Source organism: Sapajus apella, unplaced genomic scaffold (assembly GCF_009761245.1).
Source record: "Sapajus apella isolate SASKATOON/1434 unplaced genomic scaffold, GSC_monkey_1.0 scaffold141, whole genome shotgun sequence".
In the NCBI taxonomy this organism is placed as follows: domain Eukaryota; kingdom Metazoa; phylum Chordata; class Mammalia; order Primates; family Cebidae; genus Sapajus; species Sapajus apella.
Window position 1 is genome coordinate 346,057 of NW_022437081.1, and position 23,498 is coordinate 369,554.

General features: G+C 42.2%; 1 protein-coding gene across 2 annotated transcripts; it reads right to left on the reverse strand.

The window, feature by feature from the left end:
- Positions 1-17,788: 17,788 nt before the first annotated feature.
- On the reverse strand, positions 17,789-22,259 carry LOC116540499 (cancer/testis antigen family 45 member A10-like). Of its 2 annotated transcripts, XM_032264014.1 has the most exons (4): positions 21,937-22,259; positions 19,729-19,977; positions 19,247-19,340; positions 17,789-18,038 (listed from the first exon to the last, which is right to left on the reverse strand). In XM_032264014.1, the coding sequence occupies exons 1-4, from the start codon at positions 22,130-22,132 to the stop codon at positions 17,939-17,941; spliced, it is 639 nt and encodes a 212-aa protein (XP_032119905.1). In that variant the 5' UTR covers positions 22,133-22,259; the 3' UTR covers positions 17,789-17,938. The 2 variants fall into 2 exon arrangements, 1 of the variants encoding a protein (XP_032119905.1); XR_004264472.1 differs by lacking the exons at positions 19,247-19,340; positions 19,729-19,977 and having other exon boundaries at positions 17,804-18,038; positions 21,937-22,247.
- Positions 22,260-23,498: the final 1,239 nt, after the last annotated feature.

Sequence of the window (23,498 nt, forward strand, 5' to 3'; positions counted from 1 at the left end):
GAACCGGCCCCGAGATAATTTCTTAGAAACTGAGCATCAGAAGAATATGCCTGTGGATTTAGCATAATACTTTTACCTCACAGCTCAATCTCTTCATTTGATTTCCAGATGCTACAGCCACTTACAATGTCCCTGAAGAGAAGATGGAAAAACGGGCAACCCCAATCTGATAACATCTTGTCAATTGCTCCACCAGGGCTTATTAATATGGCAGGAGCTGGTATTCCATCCATGAGTACCAATGATCTGTGTATGTTCACTTAAAAGCTGGATTTTCCTACTTAGTTTCCATGTGCATGCATATTGTTGTGAAGGGGAGATGGAGGTTTTGTTGTATTATCTTTCTTGAGCTCAATTTGAGGGGTCTCAGATTGCGGCCTGTCATGTCCTCCTGCTTTATGCAATAATTTCTTGGAAGCTGAGCATCAGAGGGACATACCTGTGGGGCTGACATAATGCACTTTCCTCACAGCTCAACCTCTTCATTTGGTTTCCAGATTCTACCGTCACTCACAATATCCATGAAGAGAAGGTGGAAAATGACCAACCTCAACCTAATAACGTATTGTCAACTGTTCAACCAGTGGTTATTTATTGGGCAGTAGCTGGTATTCTGGGCATGAGTATCAGTGATCAGTATATGTTTGTTTACTAGTTGTACTGTCCTAGTGGTTTTCCATATGAATGCACAGTGTCATAAACGGAAATAGGTGGTTTTATTGTATTATCTTTCATGAGCTCAATTTGAGGTGTCTCAGATGTATCCCCCTTCTGCTTTATGGGATAATTTCCTAGGCCTTAAGCATCAGAGGGATATACTTGAGGGGTTGACATAATACACTTAGCTCAGAGATCAATCTTCTCATTTGGTTTTCAGATGCTACCATCACTCACAATATCTTTGAAGAGAGGATGGAAAATAACCAACTACCATCTAATAACATCTTGTCAACTGTTCTACCAGGGCTTACTTATTTGGTAACAGCTGGTATTCCAGCCATGAGTACCAGGGATCAGTGTATGTTTGCTTATAAGTTGTACTGTCCTACTTGATTTTCATAGGCATGCCTAGTGTCCTGAATGGGAGAAGGTGATTGTGTTGTATTACCTTTCATGAGCTGCATTTGAGTGTACTCAAATCGCCACCTGGCATATCCTCTCCGGCTTTATGAAATAGTTTTCTAGGAACCGAGCATCAGAGGACCATACCTGTGGGGTTAACATAATGCACTTACCTCAAAGCTTTATCTCTTCATTTCATTTCCAGACGCTACCTTCACTCACAATGTCCGTGAAGAGAAGATAAAAAATAGCCAACAAGCACCCGATAATGTCTTCTCAACTGTCCCAGTAGGCCTTATTAATATGGCAGCAGCTGGTATTTCATCCATTACTATCAGGAATCAGTGTAAGTTTGTTTACTATTTGTACTATCTTACTTGGTTTCCATATGTATGCATAGTGTCATGAGGGAAGAAGGTGGTTTTGTTGTATTATTTTTTCTGGCCTCAATTTGAGGGTTCTCAGATTGTTACCTGGTATGTACTCCTTCTTTATGTGATAATTTCCTAGATATTGAGCATCAGAAAGGCGCACCCATATGGCTGACATAAGGCACTTACCTCACAGCTCATCCACTTCATTTAGTTTCCAGATGCTACTGTAACTCACAATGTCCAGGAAGGGAAGACAAATAACGGTCAACCAGCACCTGATAACATCTTGTCAGCTGTCACACCAGGGCTTATTAATTTGGCAGGAGATCAGTGTATGTTTGTACCAGGGCTCAGTATAGGTTTGTTTACTAGTTGTACTATCCTAGTTGGTTTCCACATGCTTGCAGTGTTATAAATGAAAGAATGCGGTTTGAATGCTGTGTCTTTTGTGAGCTGAATTTGTGAGCCACCTGGTATATCCTCTGGCTTTATGTGATAACTTCCTAGAAACGGAGCATCAGATGGATATAACTGTGGTATTGATATAATGAACTTTCCTCACAGTTCAGCCTCTTCATTTGGTTTCCAGGTGCTACCTCCATTCACAATGTCTAGATGCTACCTTCACTCACAATGTCCATGAAGAGAAGATGGAAAATGGGCAACCAGTACCTGATAATGTCTTGTCAACTGTTCTACCAGGGCTCATTAACACAGAAGCAGAGGGTATTACATGCATGAGTACCAGGAATCTATGCATGTTTGTTTATTAGTTGTACTTTCCTACTTGTTTTCCGTATACATGAGTAGGGAAGAAGGTCAAGTGGGGAAGAAGGTGATTTTGGTGTATTATCTTTCTGGGCCTCAATTTGAGAGGTCTCAGATCGCCACTTGATATATCCTCCTGCTTTATGAGATAATTCCCTAGAAACTGAGAATTAGAGGGATATACCTGTGGGGTTACCACAGTACACTTACCTCACATATCAACCTCTTCATTTAGTTTCCAGATGCTACCTTTACTCACAATGTCCACGAAGAGAGGGTGGAAAACGGCCAATGCCAATGAGATAACATCTTCTCACATGATCCACCAGGGTTTATTAATATGGCAGGAGCTGCTATTCCAGGCATGGGTACCAGGGATGCAGCTCTCCACTTCTGCCTTTTGTAGTAGGTAGGCATTATGAACAGACTAAATATTTGTGTTCTCTGAGGATTCAGACAATGAAACCCTGACTCCAATGGGATGATATTTGGAGGTAGACTGTTTGGGAGGTAATTAGGTTTTGATGTGGTCATGATGGTTGGGTCCCTGTGATTAGATTAATGTCCTAATTAGAGAAAAGAGAATTTTTTCTTCCATGCCTCTTCAACATGTGAGGATATGGCAAGGTGGCTGACTGCAAGCCAGGAAGATGACCCTCATCAGAATTTGAGCATGCTGGCACCCTGATCTTGGACTTCTGGCGTCCAGAACCCTGAGAAAGAAATGCCTGATGATGAAGCCACCCAGTCTGTGGCATTCTGTGATAGCAGCTGGAGCTGACTGAGACAGCTGTAGTCTGATCCCCCAGATTCCCATCTCCTGTATACTCAGTCACTAATCCTAATACTGCTATGGTGGGATTTTGCAGGAGAATTAAGGTCTCAAGTCACTTAACCTTGAGACACGAATGTGGTGTGGGTGGGCCAGACCTGGCAGGGGAATCCTCGAAAAGCAGAGCATTTTCCTCACCCAGGAGCAGAAGAAGAGCTAAGAGTCAAAGCACAAGAAGGATGTGACACAGCAGGCCCTCTCTGAGGATAAAGCAGTGCTCCCGAGAAGGTGTAGGGTGGCTCTAGGCATTTAGAGCAGTCCCTGGATGACAGCCAGCCAAAAAATGGGAACCACACTCCTACCACCTTAAGGAACTAGATCTAAATGAGCAATAGTCTGAATAAGCTCAGAAGTGGATTATTCCACAGTCTCCACTTTAGCACCCAGCCGGCCCATTTTGAGTTGGCCTTGGGAGACACTCAGCAGACAGGCTGGTTGAGCCTTCCTGGTCTTGACTTGCAGAACTGTGGATAATACACGTGTGTTGTTTTAGGCCGCTCAATGTTCTTCTAAAGCTGCTTCCTGCTGAGTGGGGCATTCTTCCTGCCTAGCCTGGGCCCTAAAGTCTCTTCCTGCCTGATCCAACGGGGTATGAACCACGTTGTTCACAGGACTGTGGGCAAGACATGAGATAGCTCATTAGCAGCCCAAGGTTGAAAGCCTTGCAAAACCATCATATGGACCTGGAGAAGCTGTAAGCAAGAGACTAGGAAATCAGCATTTTAAACACAGTGGGACCAAAAGTCAAAACTAAAAGCGTGTTAACAACTGACACTGTTAAAGGGAGCAGAGCAGACAATAGCTAATGCTTCCAGTTCCCATGGAAGTTCCTAAAGTGTTAATTTTGTTTGCCTTGGTGATGACATTTCTGATGTTTTCTTGGACTAAACCAGACTGATTGATTGACATAAAAAGAGCATTCATCTTTCAGACACAAACATGTTTCTCTTTGACAGACTGTGAGATTGAAGGCTTTTCGGTTTTGTAGGACTATAAAGGCTAGGGAGTCCAGCTGCTGTTGAAGTGTAGGGAGGCCCTCTGCCGTTTGTGGGAGGGCCACCGTCGTCTCCTAAAATGGGTTATGCTGGATGTCGAGGCTCTACCTCCCGTAGCTGACCATGAAAATCCCAATAGAGAGGGCAGTAGTCAACTTAAGGGAATACAGGGTCTTGCTGGGAGCCGAATCTTGCTATGCTGGTACATGGGGAAAGGGAGAGATGTGTTAGCTCATGTGAAAGTTAGATAAGGGAAACCTAAGCGATCGAGCATCGCCCCTTCCATAGTGGGTAATTATAGATATGCCGAAGATCCGCAAACCTCCAAAATTTGTTTGATGATGAAATTTCTGCTGCAAAATATTTTGCATTAAAGTGGTGAAAGCAGTGGAGGGCCTATAAAAGGGGTCTCCTGTTTGGTGGCTATAAGTGAAAGGTTATGTGCATCCAAGTTGGCAGTGGTTACGGGGTCGATTAATGAATGCTAGAGTTGGGCAGCGGCATTAATACCTCCTTTAGGGTTCGACCGCAAGGCAGTTATCTTTCGATAGGATATGTTGACAGTCCCTGGGAGATATATTGAGAGAAAGTGAATAAGGGCTTTCTGTGAGAGGATGGCCTCAGCAAAACCTAGAGGTTGTAGCTCTGTTGACAGGAAATAGAGGTGGCGCCAGTCCAGGGACATCATAGAGCGAAAAAATTGGTTTCCTGGGTGAGGTGTCCGTTTATTAATTTATTTCCTGCAGAGCTATTGACTCAGATAGGTGACCCAGTGACAAAGTTTCAGCTACACTGTCTCTCCTGGAATTCTACGAAAGTGGCAGCACTGGCGTGATTATTATAAAGGCAGAAAGGGAATTGCTGTGAATAAAAGTGATAAGAAAGCATTTTTTTTTTCTGTTTGGGACATTTGAACTGCTGTTGATAAGTAACTTAGGACCTGACCCAATAAAATCCCTTTTTGTTGACCGTTGGGCCTGACATCCCTATTTTTTGGCCCAATGAGTTTGTCCATGGAGATGTGCTGGGATGCCAGGCCAGTCGTCTAAATGCCCAGGTCTGGCATATCCCCAACTTTTGGTAGTTACGCAAAGTCAACGAGGTTGAGTTATTTTTTCAAAATTGTATTTTTGAGATGTAATTTTGCTCTTGTTGCCAAGGCTGGAGCGCAGTGATATAAACTCGCCTCATTGCAACCTCTGCCTCCTGGGTTCAAGTGATTCTCCTACCTCAGCCTCTGAAGTAGCTGGGACTACAGGCATGCACCACCACGCCTGGCTAATTTTGTGTTTTTAGTAGAGACGGCGTTTTACCATGTTGGTCAGGCTGGTGTCAAAACTCCTGACCTCAGGTGATCCACCTGCCTCAGCCTCCCCAAGTGCTGGTATTATGGGGCGAGCCACTGCGCCCAGCGGTGAGTTAAGTTTAATAGACTAACACTATGGTTAATTACTTCCCCAGCAGACAGGCCAGTATCTCTAAAAGCCATTAGAGTATGGCAGGCACGTGCCAAGAAAACGAAGATGTTGCTTGTCTTCCAGATTGGCTTTATCTGGAATTGTGTTCTTGAATAGAAGCTTTAGAGCCTCTATGGACTGGCGGGTGTAATTAGTAGCTTCCTCTGGTTCCTGTAAAGGCTTATTGCAAAGTTTAATTCTGCTCGTGTGAACCTCACTGGCTATTCCTTGCAGCTTGACAGCCATTGGGGTGGTTAGTAGTACTTACTAAGGTCCCTTCCATTTAGGAAGAAGTTGATCTGCTGGGGAGCCTTTCAAATTTTTAATAGGACCCTGTCTCCAGGCAGGATTTGGGGGATGTTTTTCACTTGTCCAGGTGAGGGCAGCACTGTGTTGCTGGATTCCTGGATAGCCTGTTGTACAGGGCTTAGTGTTTTTCAGCTTTTTGTTGTTGTTGTTGTTTTTGCTTGTTTGTTTCCAGCAGAGTGTCCCTCTGTGGCCCAGGCCGGAGTGCAGAAGTGCAATCTCAGCTCACTGTAAACTCCGTCTCCCAGGTTCAAGCGATTCTCCTGCCTCAGCCACCCGAGTAGCTGGGATTTAAGGCCCGTGTCAACACACCCGGGGCATTTTTGTATTACAAGGGTTTTACCGTGTTGCCCAGTCTGGCCTTGAACTCCTGACTTCATGTGATCTGCCCCCTCGTCTCCCAAAGTGATAAGAGTGCAGCTGTGAATCACCGCGCCTGCCCCCTGGCTTAGATTTTGAATATATTGTAAATTAGACTGGGTTTCTGGTTTGATTAACAGGCCTAAGGTAAGGAAGGGTCTCCCAGAAGTCTTTTCAAACGGACGAAGTTTTGTCTTTTCTTTGGGTGCCACTTGTATTCTCATGAGGGCTATAGGCAACAGAGTATACCAAGATCCAGAAGTTCCCTGGCACAGTTTCGCCAGGGTCTGCCTTAAAGTTTGATTAGTCCCATTAACCTTGCGTGAGGAGTGTGGCCTCCATGAGGAGTGGAGATGAAATTTAATTTCCAAAGCTTGGGCTATCTATTGGGTCATAGTTGCAAGAAAACAGGGCCCTCTGTCGCTCCGGAAGGAGCAGGGGAGGCCAAATCCTGTTATGAACTCTTTTGGCAGTGCCTTGGCCACTCCTGTAGCTTTCTCTGTTCTGGTGGGGAAAGCTTCTACCCATTCCGTAAAGGTGTCTACAGAAACTAAAAGGTATTTAAAAACCTGGAAGGAGGGCCTTTGTGTGCAGTGAATTTGCCAGTCCTCACCAGGATACGTTCCTCGCCACTGGACTGAGGTTAATAAAGGAGGGGACCTGTTTTGTTTGCCCACATGGGAATTTTGAAAGCAAAGTTCACAGGCCTGAGTCACCTTCTTATTGTGGTTGCCAGGCGTTTACCTGTAAACACATGGTCCATCCAGATGATCATAGCATCCTGCCCCACTTGGAGGGAATTACGTAAATTTTTAACAATTTTTCATGGGTAGCATTGCAAGAGTTTCAAATCTATGATCCTGCAACCCTCAGGATTTAGGGTCTTCTGATTTTCTTTAGCCCATGCTTGTTTTCTATAGTATAGGATATATTTATATCAGAATAATCGAGCCAAGCATGGTAACTCGCATTTGTATAATTCACCACTTTGGGAGGCGAAGGCCAGTGGGTCACTTGTGGTCAGGAGTTCAAGACCAGCCTGGCCAATATGACAAAACCCTGTCTTTACTGAAAATATAAAAATTAGACAGGTGTGGTGGCATGAGCCTGTAATACCAGCTACTCCGGAGGCTGAGGCAGGAGAATTGCTTGAGTGAGAGAGGTGCAGATTGCAGTGAGTTAAGAGTGCACCACTGTACTCCAGCCTAAGCAACAGAGCAAGACTCCATCTCAAAAAAATAAAAAATAAGAAATAAAGGGAATGGGCAGAGAGGAATAAGGCCAGCTGGGCTATAGCTTTCGTAGCTGACCTCCTAACTTCCCTGCCAGCCTTTCCATTGCCCAACGTGACCGAGTTTCTGAAACTAGCTGCACTTGATGGGAGATGAGGACCTCTAAGGTGTGTCTAAAAGTCAGCTTTAGGGTTTCCTCCACAAGAATGGCAGTGGCTGTGATTGCCCTAGGTCAACCAGGCTATCCACAGGCCACGAAGTCCATGTGCTTCGAAACACAGCCAACTGGATGAGGTGGTTCTCCCAGTTTTTGGTGAGGAGGCCCTGTTTCTCTGCCACATATAAAGTGCATGGATTTTCCAAGTCAGGAATTTCCAGGGCAGGAGCCTCAATAAGGGCCTTTTTTATGTCTTGAAATGCCCTTGTTCGTTCTTCTTCCCATTGTAAGAGCTCAGTGTCAGTCCCTTTAGTGATCTCAGAGAAAGGATGAGCCATTGGTCCAAATCCAGGAATCAGGATTCTACAGAACCATACATTCCAAGCAAAGTTCTGTGTTGTCTCTTGGTTTGGGAACTAGGCAACTCTAGTATAGCCTGTTTTCTTTTTCCTGAGAGCTGCCTTATCCCAGGGATTATAATGTACCCTAAGTAAGTTACTCTTTGTTTGGTTAATTGTGCCCTTTTATTTGAAACTTTATATCTGCTTGTTCCAAGAAAGTTTAAGACTGTGATGGTATTCTTGTCAGGTGTTTCCTCAGTAGGGCTACATATTAAGATGTCATCTGCATAGTGTAGGACACTGCCTTCCCTAAGTGGTAACTTTCAAAGATCTTTGCCTAGGGCTAGTGCAAACAGATGAGGGCTATCTTAAAAGCCCAGGAGCTGTAACACCCAGGTGTACTGTGGGTGTTCCCTGTATTTGGATCTGTCCACTCAAAGGCAAATAGAAACTGAAAGGACAGATGCACTGGGATAAAAAAAAAAAATACAACATCTTTTATGTCTAGTACACTAAACCATTGGCAATGTCCCAGAATTTGGGTTCACAAGGTATAAGAGTTCTCTACTAAGGAATGAAGAGGGTTACTGCCTCGTTTATGATTCTCAAGTTTTGTGCCGGTTAATATTCCCCATTTGGTTTTATGACTGTTAGAATGGGAGTATTACAAGGTGATTGTCAGGATACTAATAGCCATGCTATAAGAATCTAGAAATTTAGGACTCCAATCCTTTCTTTGCTTCTAACATTAGGGAATATTTCTTTTTATTGGGGTACCTATTGGAATCCTATAGTTTAATGACCACAGGTTGAGCCCAAAGGGCTCTTGTGATCACCCTGTCATTACAGATGCAGGATTTACTTGTTCTAAGATTGACAGACATAGAGAGGTGATCTGTTGGTCCTACAGTGAGGACCATTTGGGAGGGACTGGTGCCTTTGAGTGGTATGATGGCTTCTATCTTGTTTAATAATTCTCTGCCTAAGAGCAGGGTAGGACACTCAGGAATAAGTTAGAAAGAGTGTGCCATAAACTGATATCGATACTGACATGTGAGTAAGGAAGTAAACTAGTAAGAACGGGGTAGATTATTGACCCCAGTTATAGCACAACTTTTGGAGGTAAGTGGCCCAGCGTGAGTAGTTAATACACAGTAGGAGGCTAGATTATCATTTAAAAAATCAGTATTCTTACCTGCCACATCAAGGGTCAACCAGGGTTCCAGATTGGTGACTGGAATGTTCCCTTCAGTGGGGGCTGTCTGGATCCCTGGGCCTCCTCAGTCTTGAGTTAGTGCCATCTCGAGGGAGGATATCCGCTTGCCCCTTCGGAAAAAAGGAAAATCCATTCCCCAGTGGCTGTCTTGTTTACAGACTGGGCATGGCCCGGGGGCAGCTGTGTGTATTCTGTCCTGGTGCTCTGATTGCTTGGATTGAAGGCGGGCTCCTTGATGGCTGTTACCCTGTTGGTGATCGGTTTCCAAGCCTCAAGGTTCCTGGGGGTGACTTGAAGGTTGCAAGTCACTACTGACAGAAAGAGCTATCGTTTTAGCCCGGGCCTTGTCTCACCTGTTCTTGCACTGGACTCTGCCTTCCTCCTCAGCCAGATTCCTATTATGAAATACTCAAAAAGCCATTTCTATCAATTGAGACACAGGCGTTTGTGACCCTAATTATAATTTCTGCGGTTTTCTCCTGATATCTGGAGTAGACTGGCTAATAAAGTTGTGTCTTGGTAACATTTGGCTTTCAGCAGAGGTAGGGTCTATGTTAGCATACTTTAGGGAGGCCTCCTTTAAGCACCCCTGAAAGAGGGCAGGGTTTTCACCTTTTCCCTGTGTGACTACTTCGACTTTCTCATAGTTAACAGGTTTTTAAAGACATCCTCTGGCCCTGCCAGGAGGCATTGGACCGTGGAGTCTGTCCCTATTCTTTATTCCTGCAGACATGTTGTAATCCCAATCTGAGTCCTGGGAGAGATTAGAAATAGCTGCCACTTCATGGGTAGCAGGCTGGTCACCTGCCTTGCTATTCATGTATCCCTGACTGGCTACTCAGACTCTCTGTTGTTTCTGTGGAGTGTAGCAAGGGAAAGGACAGCTTGCATACCCTTCCACGTTAAGTCAAAGGCCAAAATGAGAGCTTTGAATGCGACGGTAATTGCACCGTGTTCCTCTGAGAACCGGCTGAGGTTTTGCTTGCACTGGATTAGAACATTCACTGAGAATGGAGCATGTACTCTAATGGTCCCTTCTTCATTTAGACTTCCCGTAAAGGGAGCAGTTTCTCTGGCCCTGGATGGTATGAAGTCCCACTGCAGGTTATTCCAACTGGGCTAGTTCCTACTGTACATGGCAAATGAGAATAAAGAGGAGCATAAGGGGCGGTTGAAGTGGTATTACCTTCTACAGAAGACTCGGATAGGATGGGTGTGCTGGGGACTTAGAAGGAGGTATGGGCCCCTGAGGGCCCCTATGTGAAGCTAGTGTTGGACTGTGGGTCCTGGTGTCCCTTCCCCTTAATAAAAGATGATTTTCTAGTGCATCTGCATGGTTTTCTGTCTTACTGGGTTTAAGTCCACAGGTGCTGCATAGAGCTGGGTTGTGTTCTAAGGCCATGAAGACTTGCACGTAGGGAACATCAGACCGCTTTCCTGATTTGTACAGAAAACATCAAGCTGTAGGATAATGCTAAAGTTCACATTTCAGCTCTCTGACCCTTTTTCATTGTTAGCTGAATTGTATCCAGGCAAAACAGTGTTACAAAACAAGGTAAGTTTTTTTTTTCTTTTTTAACACACCTAACCAAGTGGCATTCCAGTTTTTAAAACATACATCCCAGGGATATTTTTAGTGCAAGTAGGGGAGATGGGTCCCAGGGAACCAAGAGAATTGTTCAATGACAGACACATACACCAAAGTCCAGGAGGTTGTGGGTGTCCCCATGAGCCAATCTAGACCACAAAGTGGTACTGGGCACTTGCTTGAATTCCCATGTGACTGAGGTCCTAGAAGGTCACAGGTGTTTGCCATGCATCATCCTAGGTCTCCCCAGAACTGGACATCTGCAGGCTTAACTGAGGTGGCCCCCATTGCCAGCTGGGGGCCCAGATATCTCAGTGACAAGAATTTCCCTACCTCACTGGTTTACCATTTGTGATGCCCAATTATAATACCTAGAATACCTGGATACGATCCCTGCAACCAGGCATCTACATGACTGCACACCTTTTTTTCAGCATAGAAAGTTTGTTGAAGGACAATCTGAAGGAGTATGAAAATGCATAAAGCCTGGAGGGATAGGGACTCTTAATGTGCCCCTCAAAACAGAAAATTTTGTAAACAGAAAACCAGATTAGAAAATAAATCACGATAGCCACTAAGTGGCAGTCAAGTATTGCCAGAGGAACAGCAAAGCCGCTGAGTCTCAAATGTGGTCAGAAGAATGTGACACTAAGCAGCAAAATAGCTTGAGTATTGACTATTGAGGGCAACCCACACAGTTAGTGTAGTTATGAATAGTACAGAAGTAGCAGCTAAAAGGACAGCAGCACATATATTCACATAAAGAACGTAGGCGACTTAAAAACTTTTTCCCCACAACTTCACTGAAACAGCAGTGGAAAAAGTAGTGATACGCAACAAGGTAGTCTGGGACTGCCACAGGACACACCACAGGTGAAAGGAAACTGAAGTCAGTGAAGCAGACAAACCTCTATCTGTGTCACAGCACCAGAAATGTTGGCAGCTAAATGTGAGACCTCGGTTCTTATTTTCTTAAAGAATTTAAGCAAGAGACACACAGCAAAGGAGATGCAGCATAGAGCAATTTATTGCAAAGGTGAAAGAATATTTTCGAATTTAAGTGCAGAATAGAGAGTACATCCTGAGACAGAGAGAATTCAGGGTGGACTGCTTGAAAGCATGAGACAGCACTGATTAATACTGGGGAAATTCCCTTTATGGGAGTCTTCTATGAATATTCATAAGGAGGTGGGAAAAGGTGTAGCTAGCAGGCATGTTCAGGGTGGTCCTCTGGGTGCACATTTGCAGTAGCTGCCCATGCTTGTTCATACATCACAGGTCTCATTAGGATGTTAACTCTCCACCAGGGTTGTGTTTTTGATTATTATCATGAGCAAAGGGTCAGTATGAGGACAGATAAAATCAAAACACAGAGGAAATTTCCGAATGAAGATAGCTTTGCCTGAATGTGCTTAACTACAGTGGGGATGCTGAGCCTTATTGGTGTTGATTGTATGGTCACCACGATTGCTGTGTCCCAGAACATGGTCACTTCCTTGACTCCCTATCCTGCCTCAGTGTGATTAGGTATCATACATTTGTATATAAAAGAATTTATCTCATGAAAGATCACAGGAAATTATTGAACGTCCAAATGCTTTAAATTTCTAAATTTAGGTGAACTTACAGGTGTGTATAATGTTGTTATAGCTAACCATAGGCCATCATGGGTCTTATTGGTCTCAAAAATTCAAAACAAAAATTTAATGCTTCTGCGAAATCGTGTTAAATCTTGTGAGAACCAAACAAGCAAACTGTGTATTCTCACTTCTTGATTGTACACCAGATGTAGCCAATCCTGAATACATGTTTCAGATGATTAAGTATATTTACATTAACAATAATATTATAACAATAGAAGAATTTTTTTAACTTCATTGAAATGAAAAGAGGAAGGCTGGGTAGGGTCTAGCTTATAAAATGATTAACAAATTAGAAGATACTATTGGCATAAAAGTACTCAGAGCCAGGGCTATGATAACAGAACACTTATGGCAGGTGTATCCAAGAGTACATACCTGCCAGAATTTATGCAAAAGTAATTATGCCAAATTTGAGACTCATTGGGTCCATTTTTTACATGATTTCAATGAGTACAGGGAAATTCTTGTGTCTGTTCCTAAGAATACATTAAAGTATGTCTGGAAAACATATATTTATGTGAAGATATACTGGGCATCAAGATAACATGCAATCGAGACACTAGAAACTAAAGATGGTTATCAACTATTAAAACACATAACATGAAATGACATAAAACATTATGCCAAGCACCAAGTGGCTTGTCACATGTAGATTACAAATGTTTGTGTAACTTTTTTGTTTAATAATATTTTCTGCCAAGTAGAAACAGTTAATAAAGCTTTATAATTTTTTTTTTTTTTGAGAAGGAATTTCACTCTTGTTGCCCAGGCTGGAGTGCAATGGCATGATCTCAGTTCACCACAATCTCCACCTTCTGGGTTCAAGCGATTCTCCTGTCTCAGCCTCCGGGTAGCTAAGCTGGGATTACAGGCATCCACCACCACACTTGGCTAATTTTGTATTTTTAGTAGAGATGGGTTTTCTCCATGTTGGTCAGGCTGGTCTTGAACTCCCAAGCTCAGGTGATCCGCCCACCTCGGCCTCCCAAAGTGCTGGGATTAAAGGCGTGAACCACCACGCCTGTCCCAGCCCTATAATTTTTTTAAAACATAACTAGGCCAGGTGCAGTGGCTCATGCCTGTAACCCCAGCACTTTGGGAGGCTGAAACGCTTAGATCCCTTGAGCCCAGGTGTTCAAGACCAGTCTGGACGACATGGTGAAACACCGTCTCTAAAAATATATATATGTATTAGCCAGGTATGCTGGTGCACACATGTAATCCCAGCTATTAGAGAGGCTGAGGTAGGAGAAGCGCTTAAGCCTAAGAGGTCAAAGTTACAGTGAGTTGTGATTGTGCCACTGCATTCCAACCTGGGCAACAGAGCAAGACCCTGTCTCCAAAAAACCCTGTAACTGTACATACAAAAAAGCAAAGCTACCTTTACTTACAGAAAGTGGAAGAAAGCATCTTTGAAAGTATGTTTGATGGAGGTAAAAGGTTGACAAGATAAATGAATGAACTTCCTTAATTTGAAAATGTAGGGAACCGAAAAGCAGAGAAATTAGAAATGTCCAAATCATCAGATAAGAATATAAAACATCCATGAAAGAACCAGTAATCTCCTGTAGCCACAGGACTGAGATTTGGGAAAACCAGATCCACAGTCGAATCTAGTGGTTGGCTGAATTACAACACAAATGCAATTCCTACTCTCTCAAGGTATCTTCTCTTCATGTTAGAGCACTGATTGAGAATGAATGGGATCCTGAATATTTGAATGGGACATATATGCAGACTTTGATGAAGTTGGGTACCTTGAATCCCTAAATTCTGTGAGATACATTTTTAGGTTAAAAAACAACTTCGCTCCTGCCTGAAGAGTTTATTTCTCCTCTGCCTGAAGGACCTGCAGTAGTCTCATCTGAGATAGTGGCCTTGCAAGACACTGTTGATCCTCCTGAGAAACTGCACCCACCACGTTTACTTCCTTCAAAACCCTGTAAGACTCAGGTTTCCACCAGCCCCAAACTGGAAGGTACATGAGTGTGACCCATTAGTAGGGGTAGAATTTACTACAACAACTACTGATTTTTTTTCCCCAATGCTAATAGGCAGAAGCCTAGAGACTTTGTGTGGAAATGGTTCTTGAGGGTGGGGTATGATGGTAGAAGAAAAATAAATTCAAGTCACACCAAATTTATTGATATAGAGTCATTAAGCGAAGGCTGTGGATTCAGTGCCTTTGTCTGAGAGGTTAAAGATGACTCTAGCAGTTTGCTTGGTTCATTAACTAAAATAAGGAAGCAATTGTTAACTATTGTCAATTAAGGAGAAATTCAAGGACTTTCTTCATATAATCCAATGGCTTTAAGACATTGGAATGTTAGAGTGAATTTATCATGGAACAACTGCTCAGACATGCTGGTAGGTCCAGAGGTTGTGACTTTCACCAAGGCAGTGAGAAATTACTTTGTAAGGGGAGCACAGAAATCTGTGAGGAGCTTTGTGTTGGCTCTCTTCTTTAGTGAGACATTTCTTGCCCTTGAGGAAAGATCATGCTACACTACCAAACAACTACGCTGTTAATTGTTGTCCCGACCTTCCTCAACAGACCTGTGGCCAGTTATTAGAGCGGCAGTGCATGATGGAAAAGTAAATAATCAGAATTCTCAGGGATCACTTGATAATGACTTTGAACTGGTACTAATTCCAGGAACCCAAAATGTCACTATTAGAATGTCAACTCTTATAATAAGAGCTGTAGTTTCTGGTAATCATGTGGTTTTACATCAGGTAATCCATGTGGTTTTACACTGGTTCCAATGTACAGTGGACTGAGTCGTTCTGTGAATCCACCCTCTGGGTGTTCCCCAGTTTCAGAATGCATAGTTGGAGACATACTCAGTGACTGGCAGAATACCCACAGAATACCCCTGACCTGTGGAGTGAGGGCTGCTATGGATGGGAAGGCCAAGTAGAAGCCACTAAAACTGCCCTACTTATGAAAATTGTGATTCACAGGCAGTACTACTTTCCTGGAGGGACTGTAGTAACTGGTGGTAATACCAAGCATTTGAAAGACACAGACAGGTGATTCTTCAGCCATCCGTTTCAACTGAACTATTTGTCCTGCGCAGAAATAAATGGATTTTGGGCCAGACATGGTGGCTCAAGCCCGTAACCCTAGAACTTTGGGAAGCCAAGATGGGCAGATAATTTGGGGTCAGGAGTTCAAGACCAGCCTGGCTAAGATGGTGAAACCCTGTCTCTACTAAAAAAGACAAACAATTAGCCAGGTGTGATGGTGTGCACCTATAGTTCCAGGTACTCAGGAGGATGAGGCAAGAGAATTGCTTGAACTGGGGAGGTGATGTTGCCATGAGCTGTGATTGCACCATGAACTTAATTAAATTGTTTTTCCAACTGCAGCTGCTGTACCACAGGTGGTTTTGTTCCTTTAGCAACTGTGGCATCCCTGGGAATCTCATATAAAATGGTGAGTAGGTGAATGTGTTTTTTTTTTCTTTCAGTAATTGTCACAAGCAAGAGTTTGGGTTTAGCTGGAAAGGCTGGCAAAGCACTATCACCTCCCATTTCAAGCTTATATCAACTCTGCTAGCTGCAGAGACCAACACTGATTCCCCAATATGGCACCATGTCCCAGAGTGATCAGTCAGCTTCCAGGTGACACGGTGATTACTTGGGTCTGCTTCCACAATTGAAGGAGCATCACTTTGATCTTGCTCAAATGGACACTTATTCTGGATATGGATTTTCATTCTCACCCATGGTACTTCAAGAAAACAAACACTGTGGTATTAGGAAAGGCTGTGTCCACCATCATGGTATCCCACACTGTACCAGTTTTAAACAGGAAACTCACTTTACAGGAAATGAAGTATGGCAATAGGCTCATGCTAGCCAATTAGGCTAGTCTTGTGATGTACTTCACCATCCTGAAGTGGCTGGCTCAATAGAACCGTGGAATGATCTTCTAAAGCCTGACTTGTAATTCTAGCTTTGTGGTAGTGCCTTAAGGGTCTTGGCTAACAATCTAGGAGGTGGCAATGCTGTATCCCAGCATCAAGTATATGGAACTATTTTTCTTTTTTTTTTAAATAAAATTTAAAAAATAATAATCCTTATCACTCAATATAAATGCTAGATCGCTGTCCTGATATATAAGGACTGTAATGTAATGACAACTGCAGTTCAAGAAACCGAAGGCCATTCACCTTCATGTTCTGGATGAAATAAGGAATCACTGATTTTAATAAACTGATCAACTTCAAAAGCCCCCCTCACCCGGAAAGCCTCAGATCTAGAACTGTCAGAGTCAAGTCTCTGCCTGAGAAACTCCTTTCCACGCCACAGAACCTCACCTGTTTGGCGTTCCAGGGCCTGGGTGAACTGGTTAATGGCAGAAGGCACTTTCAGCCACCTATAAAGGATGGCTCTCTGCCGCTGCAACCTGATACAACGGGGCCATTTCACAAAGTGGGTGAGGTCTTTTCGGTTGGATGTCCTGTCCTGAGAAGTAAAGGGCGACATCGACTGAGTGAGGCTCAATGGAACTATTTATTGTAGCCACATCTGTGTCTTCAAGAATGAAAGAGGCAAGATGAGGGCCTCCTCTCACTATTACTTCTGGGTATCTAGTAGTAAAATTTTGCTTCTTGCAAACATTTGGCTCTGCTGGACTAGAGATCTTAGTTACAAATTGAAATATTTTTTTTCAACAGCAGATCCAAAAATCATTCCATTGAAATGAAAGTTGTGTCTGCAAGCTGACCACTTTGGAAAGTTTATTCTCAAACAAGAGACAAAGAAGGAGGTCCGCTAGTGTCTGGGGTGATGGAAAATGACAATCAAAGGGAGATGGGGTTCCTACTACACCAGAGAAAGGGAGATGGGGTTCCTACTACACCTAAGAAAGAGTATGTCTTATATGTCTACAGAGCTTCTTAGTCCTCCCATGTTTTGCGATTAGAATTAATGGAAATTACAGCAAATGAAAGTTGTGTCTGCAAGCTGACCACTTTGAACTCTTCATTCCTCTCAACCAAGAGACAAAATAGGGGGCCTGCTACTGGCTCAGGTGATGGAAAGAAAAATGGATATTGGGTTCCTACTACACCAGGGGCTAAGGAACAGCATGTCTGATATGTCTAGAGAGCTTCTTAGTACTCCTATGTTTTATGATTAGAGTTAATGAAAAATTAAAGCAACCCCATCTAGGCAGGACATCTAATGGTTCAGACTCTTCAGTAATGAAGGTTTGAGTCATCCTGCCAGGCCAAGCACCATGACCAGCTGACATGCTTTCCCCAGGGCAAAGGGAATGAGAAATGAGTAGTGAAAGAAGGCAGTTATAAATACCAGCTACAACAATGTGGGCTGCTGCAGAAACCATGACTGTAATAGTATTTACCTAATGGGTTAACAGTATCTGCCAGCACAGGAGGGAAAAAAAATCAATCAACAAACAAGTTATCCTTTCAAATGAAATGCTTAGGGAAAAAGACCAACTTTTACTAACAGAAATTTCTTAGCCTCTGGAAGGCCATCTTATTCACTAACACACGCTAGAAGACTTCGGCAATATCCTGCTCCATTGTAGAAAACAGCAATCTGATCCTCTTTTCTCCTCAATCATTAAAGAGATTATGCATTTAGGGTGTGAGGTTCCTTCTTGGACAAGTAGCCAGAAGTTATTTCTTCCAGTTTCTTCTCAAGGTGCAGAATTAAGTCTCCTCTCATATAACTGAAAAGAAAGAGACGTGTCATTAACCAGAAGAGAGCCAAAGAACCTATGCTGTAGGAAGCACTGTGGGAGATAGAAGGATGAAGTTTAACAGTCAGCATGGAGACAGAAATGCATCTGCATGGTAAGAGGTAGTCTAGCCAGGCAATAACAAATGCTGGCGAGGGTATGGAGAAAAGGGAAATTTCATACATTATTGTTGGGAATATAAATTACTACAACAACTATGAAGAAGAGTTTGGAGGTTCCTCGAAAACCTGAAAATGGAGCTATCATATGATCCAGAAATCCTCCTGCTGGGTATACTCCCAAGAGGAAGGAAGTCAGTATACCTTAGAGATAACTGCACTCCCATGTTTGTTGCAGCACCATTCACAGTAGCCAAGATTTAGAAGGAACCTAAGTGTCCACCAACAGATGAATGGGTAAAGAAAATGTGGTACATATACACAACGGAGTGCCATTCAACTATAAAAAAGAATGAGATTTAGTCATTTGCAACAACATGGATGGAACAAAGGTCATTATGTTAAGTGCAATAAGCAAGGCACAGAAGACAAACTTCGCATGTTCTCACTTATTAGTGGTAGCAAAAAATTTTAAACAACTGAACTAATGGAGATAGAGAGTAGAATGACAGTTACCGGAGGCTGGGAAGGTTAGTGGGGGTGGGGGGAAGTGCAGATGATTAATACGTACAAAAATGGAATGAGTAAGATGTAGTATTTGATAGCATGACAGGGTGACTATAGTCAGTAATAATTTAATTATACATTAAAAAATAACAAGAGTATAATTGGATTATCTGTAACACAAAAGATAAATGCTTGAGGTGATAGATACCCCATTTACTTTGATGTGTTTATTACACATTGTTGTCTGTATCACAATGTCTCATATACCACAGAAATGTATGCATCTGCTATGTACCTACACAAATTTCTTAAAAAGAGGTAATCTAGCAAAGACAAAGAGTGTCAATTGAGGGACAATGTCTACCTCAGACTATGGTGAGAATGGAATTCTCCATAGGCTTAAAAGAATGAGTTAGATTCAGACGACATTAACCTAAGTAACTGTGGAGACAGACGTAACTATAAGTGAGGGCCAAGGTTTGAGAAATTCAAGACAGAGGCCCCCACACTCACCGCCAGTATGTGTTGGACCCAAATGCTTAAAGAAATTGGACAGTTCCTATCTCTACCCACCTTGCTGCTTCCTTGATGATGGATTCAAAAAATTGTTTCTTGACTTCTATAGGTCCTTGCACTCCTTCAAGCAATTTGAAGATTTCTTCATAATCTGAAGATGTTAAAAAAACTTCAATATTATCAAACACAAAGAAGAATAGAAATGAATCTTGCTTAACCTATACCTCATTAATCATGCTTCATGGGCTAAAATGTTTTAAATCCTTAAATCAAGATACCTGCACATACAAAACCTAAAAAATAAAAAAAGACACCTGCACCTACCTACGAATGAAAGTCTTGTAAACCATAACCCAGTGAGAAAAGAAAAAAAAAAGGTGTACTATTTTTTAGTCAAAGAAAAGACGAATTATCATAAATTATGGGTAAACTCAACTCTGGCAAGGAATTAGCCTCAACAGATAACATAGATATCTTCTGAATTATAGAAAGGGAGACTTCCTCTAGTTTTTTAAAACAGACATTCTTATACTACTTACTTTGTCCAAAGCATTGAATTTCCTTCACTAACTGATATTTTATATCAGCATTAATTTCTTCTTGGCTTTTTAGAAAAGGGAGTATTTCTCTGCATTTTAGGTCATCTGCAGAGAAATTGCTGGTAACGATGACTCCTACAGGTGCATTTCTACCAGGTTTCTGCATCAGCCCATCTTTGCTGAAGCCAGTGAAGTCATCAGTCCAAGAATCCAATTGGCTGGGTGGAATACTATCTCCTGCCTTAAGCTCTGGTGAAACAAATTTTGACAAAAAGCCATCAGTTGGAGTTTCACCACGTTCTTTACCCTCCACATAGACATCATGAATGACAGATCTGGAAACCAAACTGAGAAGTTGAGCTGTGGGATATGTGTCTTTCATCACACCTCTGGGTACATCTATGTGCTCCTCAGTTTCTAGGGAATTATTTATTTCATAAATGGGAGGATATACCAGGGGGAAATCCCAGACCTGACAAATTGAGGCCAGGACACATAAAATGATAAAACCATCTCTTAGTTTCTGGCTCTATAAATACATATGGAAACCAAGTAAGACAGTATAACTCTAACAAATATTCACAGGTCCCTGGTAGTCAACTGTTAGTGTCAGCTTGTTATGCTTTATAAGTTGAAAGCAGCAAGTCTCACTTGATATCATGATTTTTCAAGTTCACATACAACCCACCATGCTTTATTCAGCTGGAAGCCGGAAAACTCGGATATACCTCAACCTGCCTCCTCTCTATATCAAATATATTCTGAGAAAATATAGGCAGCCATTAATGCTGAAAGTTCTATACCCACTCATCACCTAAAATCCCTTTTAGCATATGATCTTCCTCTTTCTTCTTTTCTGCCTCAGAAAAGTGACTTTCCTTTCATTCCAGGTCTGTCATCTCTTTCATTTCTTCATTGTCTGTGGCAGGCAGCATGCCAGGAGCTAGGGATCAGCAGTAAACAGCCCAGAGAGCAATATCGTCTGCCCTTGTGGAGCTCACACCCTCAAGGGGCAGTCAGACAGGACATACATAGTGAGAAAATCAAAGAAAGCAGCGTTGGACTGGTGTTGGGGAAGCAATCCACAGGCCTGTGGGAGACAGCAGCAGAGGGAGCCCCAGGAGCTGCCGCCGGTTGGGCAGGGCCTTCTGAGGAGGTGCCCTTGGGCAGGGATTGGAGAAAGACATGGGGCTACCTGTGCAGAGGCAGAGGGGGATTTACAGGCTGCAATGAGTCTAAGGGTATGGGCTGTAGTGAGGATGGACCGGGCACTATGGGGTGAAGGAGATAAGCAGAGAGAGCCAGGAGATGGATGAGACTTGTGTTAGTAGAGGGTGAAGAAGGCCAGGCCATGTAGAGCCTCGCAGACCAAAGCTGGTTTACGGTCTGTTCTGAGCGCTTAGTAGAGTTGAGGATGGATTTTCAGGAGTGACGTGGCGTGATGTCATTTACATGCCAACACGATGACCTGGCTGCAGGATTGGAGGGTGTGTGTTAGATGGGGGCAATAATGGGAGACATGGAGACATCACAGTAGCTCAGTGACTCATCATGGCAGAGTGGAATAGAAGGAGAGAGAAATGCTGGGATTCAGAAAATGTTTATAGTATTTAGAGAAGAGAAGAAAAAGAAAGGTAGAAAAAAAGAATGATAGGGGCTGGAAGTTGTGGCTCATGCCTGTAATCCCAGCACTTTGGGAGGCCGAGATCGGTGGATCACCTGAGGAGAGGAGTTCAAGACAAGTTTGGCCAACATGGTGAGACCCCATATTTACTAATAATACAAAATTTTTCTGATTATGCTGGCAGGCGCCTGTAATCTCAGCTACCCGGGAGGCTGAGGCAGGAGAATCACTTGAACTGGGAGACAGAGTTTGCAGTGAGCCAAGATTGCACTACTGCACTCCAGCCTTGCTGACAAGAGTGAAACTGTCTCAAAAAAAAAAAAAAAAGAAAGAAAGAAAAAAGAAAAGAGGGATTCACTAGTAAGGACAAGAAATTTTTAAAAATACACGTTGTGGAAAATGGAAATCCTAGAAGGTTTCCACGAAGGAGCAAGTAAACAACTGTCAAATGCTGTTGTGAAATTAATGGCAATGCCAGCCGAAACTGTTGACCTTGACAAGGACAGTTTATCTGGAAGGTAAGAGGCAGGAGGCCAGCTGCACTGGATATAGCATGAAGAGGACATGAGGTCAGGCCAACTTACCCTTTTCCATAGACATGGCGGAGTGTCCAGTACCACCACCTCTTGCTCCTTTTGTCCATGCCAACAGGGCCATCTTCTGCCTTTTCTGATATGAAGGACTGTCAGATTCCCTGGGACGTTTAAACACATTTTCAGGTTCTACAGCCACCTTCTCTCCTTTATCGGTCATGGTTTCCTGAAATACATCAATGAACATATCCCACTCATGACAAAAATCTAACAATCACAAAATGGCAAACAGTCTGCATATGTGTATCCAACCAAGAATGTGAATCATTAATTTGACGTATAATCATGAGCCAAAATTTACCAAGCCCCAACAAACACTCTGTTCTCATGAAAAGAAACCTAATTTTAATGCATGCTAAGTTAAAAAGAAGGAAGAATAGTTTAATCAAAATCAATCAAAATGATTGCAGAATAGGCAGCGACCATCAATCAAATGTAGATTAAACTATTATTAACTCTTTGAAGATTATAAACCAATTTGTATCAACCCTTGTTAGAAAAAATAATTCCTTTTCTTTGTCCTCATTTTAGGAGATTCATACAAACCTGGTAACAACATCTGACAAGGACTTTAGAAAAAAATAAATGATAAGATCAAGACAAAACTACAAGCTAAGATCACCCTGAATTTAAACACAAGAATTCTAAACAAAAGTTTAGCAAACAAAATGCAATAGTACTTAAAAACAACATACATCAACCATTGTCAAACATATTGCAGAAAGGCAAGATTGATTTCACATTTGAAAATCAATAAATATAATGCACCACATTAACAAAAAGTAAAAAAAAAAAAAAACAGGGATACACCACAGGATTATTTTCATAGATGGGGGGGTCAATGTTTAACATTTATTCATGACAAAAACCATCAGTAACTTAGAAAAGAAGGCAACTTTCTAATGGTGGTAAGCGTATGCACAAAAAAATCATGGTAAAAACCATACTTAATAGTGACATATCAGTATTTTCTCCCTGAGTTTGGAAACACGACAAAAATATCAACTATCCATTCAACAATTTACTGGAGGGTCTAAGAAGTGCAGTGGCATCAGGAAGACATAATAGGTTTAAAAACTGGAAAGAAATGAAACTGTTATTATTCACATACAACAATGTTCTGTACATAGACAATGTAAAAGAATAAAATCATTAGGGTTAATAAACAAACTTAGTCAAGTTACTAGATATAATAAAAACCACCGGTATTTCTTTATAATTAATAGAAACAAATAATTAGAATATGAAATTTCAAATGTCATTAAAAACAGTACCAGAAACATCAAATACTTAGGAATAAATCTAATGAACATGTGCTGGAGCACTACACAATAATTACAAAACATCACTGAGAGAAATTCAAGGCTGCAGTAAATGGAAAAAATATTCTTTACACGGAATGGAAGACATTATTAAGAGATATTACTGTTAATTCTCCGTGAATGATCATGGCAATCTTACTTAAAATTACACTATGTAAAATAAATTTTCCAAAAACTGACAAGCTGATAGTTTTTTAAAAAGTATATGGGAATTGCCAGCACGGTGGCTCA

Excerpts from the sequence above, each read along its gene's own strand:
- LOC116540499 (XM_032264014.1), bottom strand. The coding sequence starts at position 22,132 with ATGTTCATTGATGTATTTCAGGAAACCATGACCGATAAAGGAGAGAAG. Across the intron at positions 19,978-21,936 it reads CGCCATGTCTATGGAAAAGG|AGCTTAAGGCAGGAGATAGT; the intron begins GTAAGTTGGCCT and ends TTGTTTCACCAG. Across the intron at positions 18,039-19,246 it reads ATCATCAAGGAAGCAGCAAG|TTATATGAGAGGAGACTTAA; the intron begins GTGGGTAGAGAT and ends CTTTCTTTTCAG.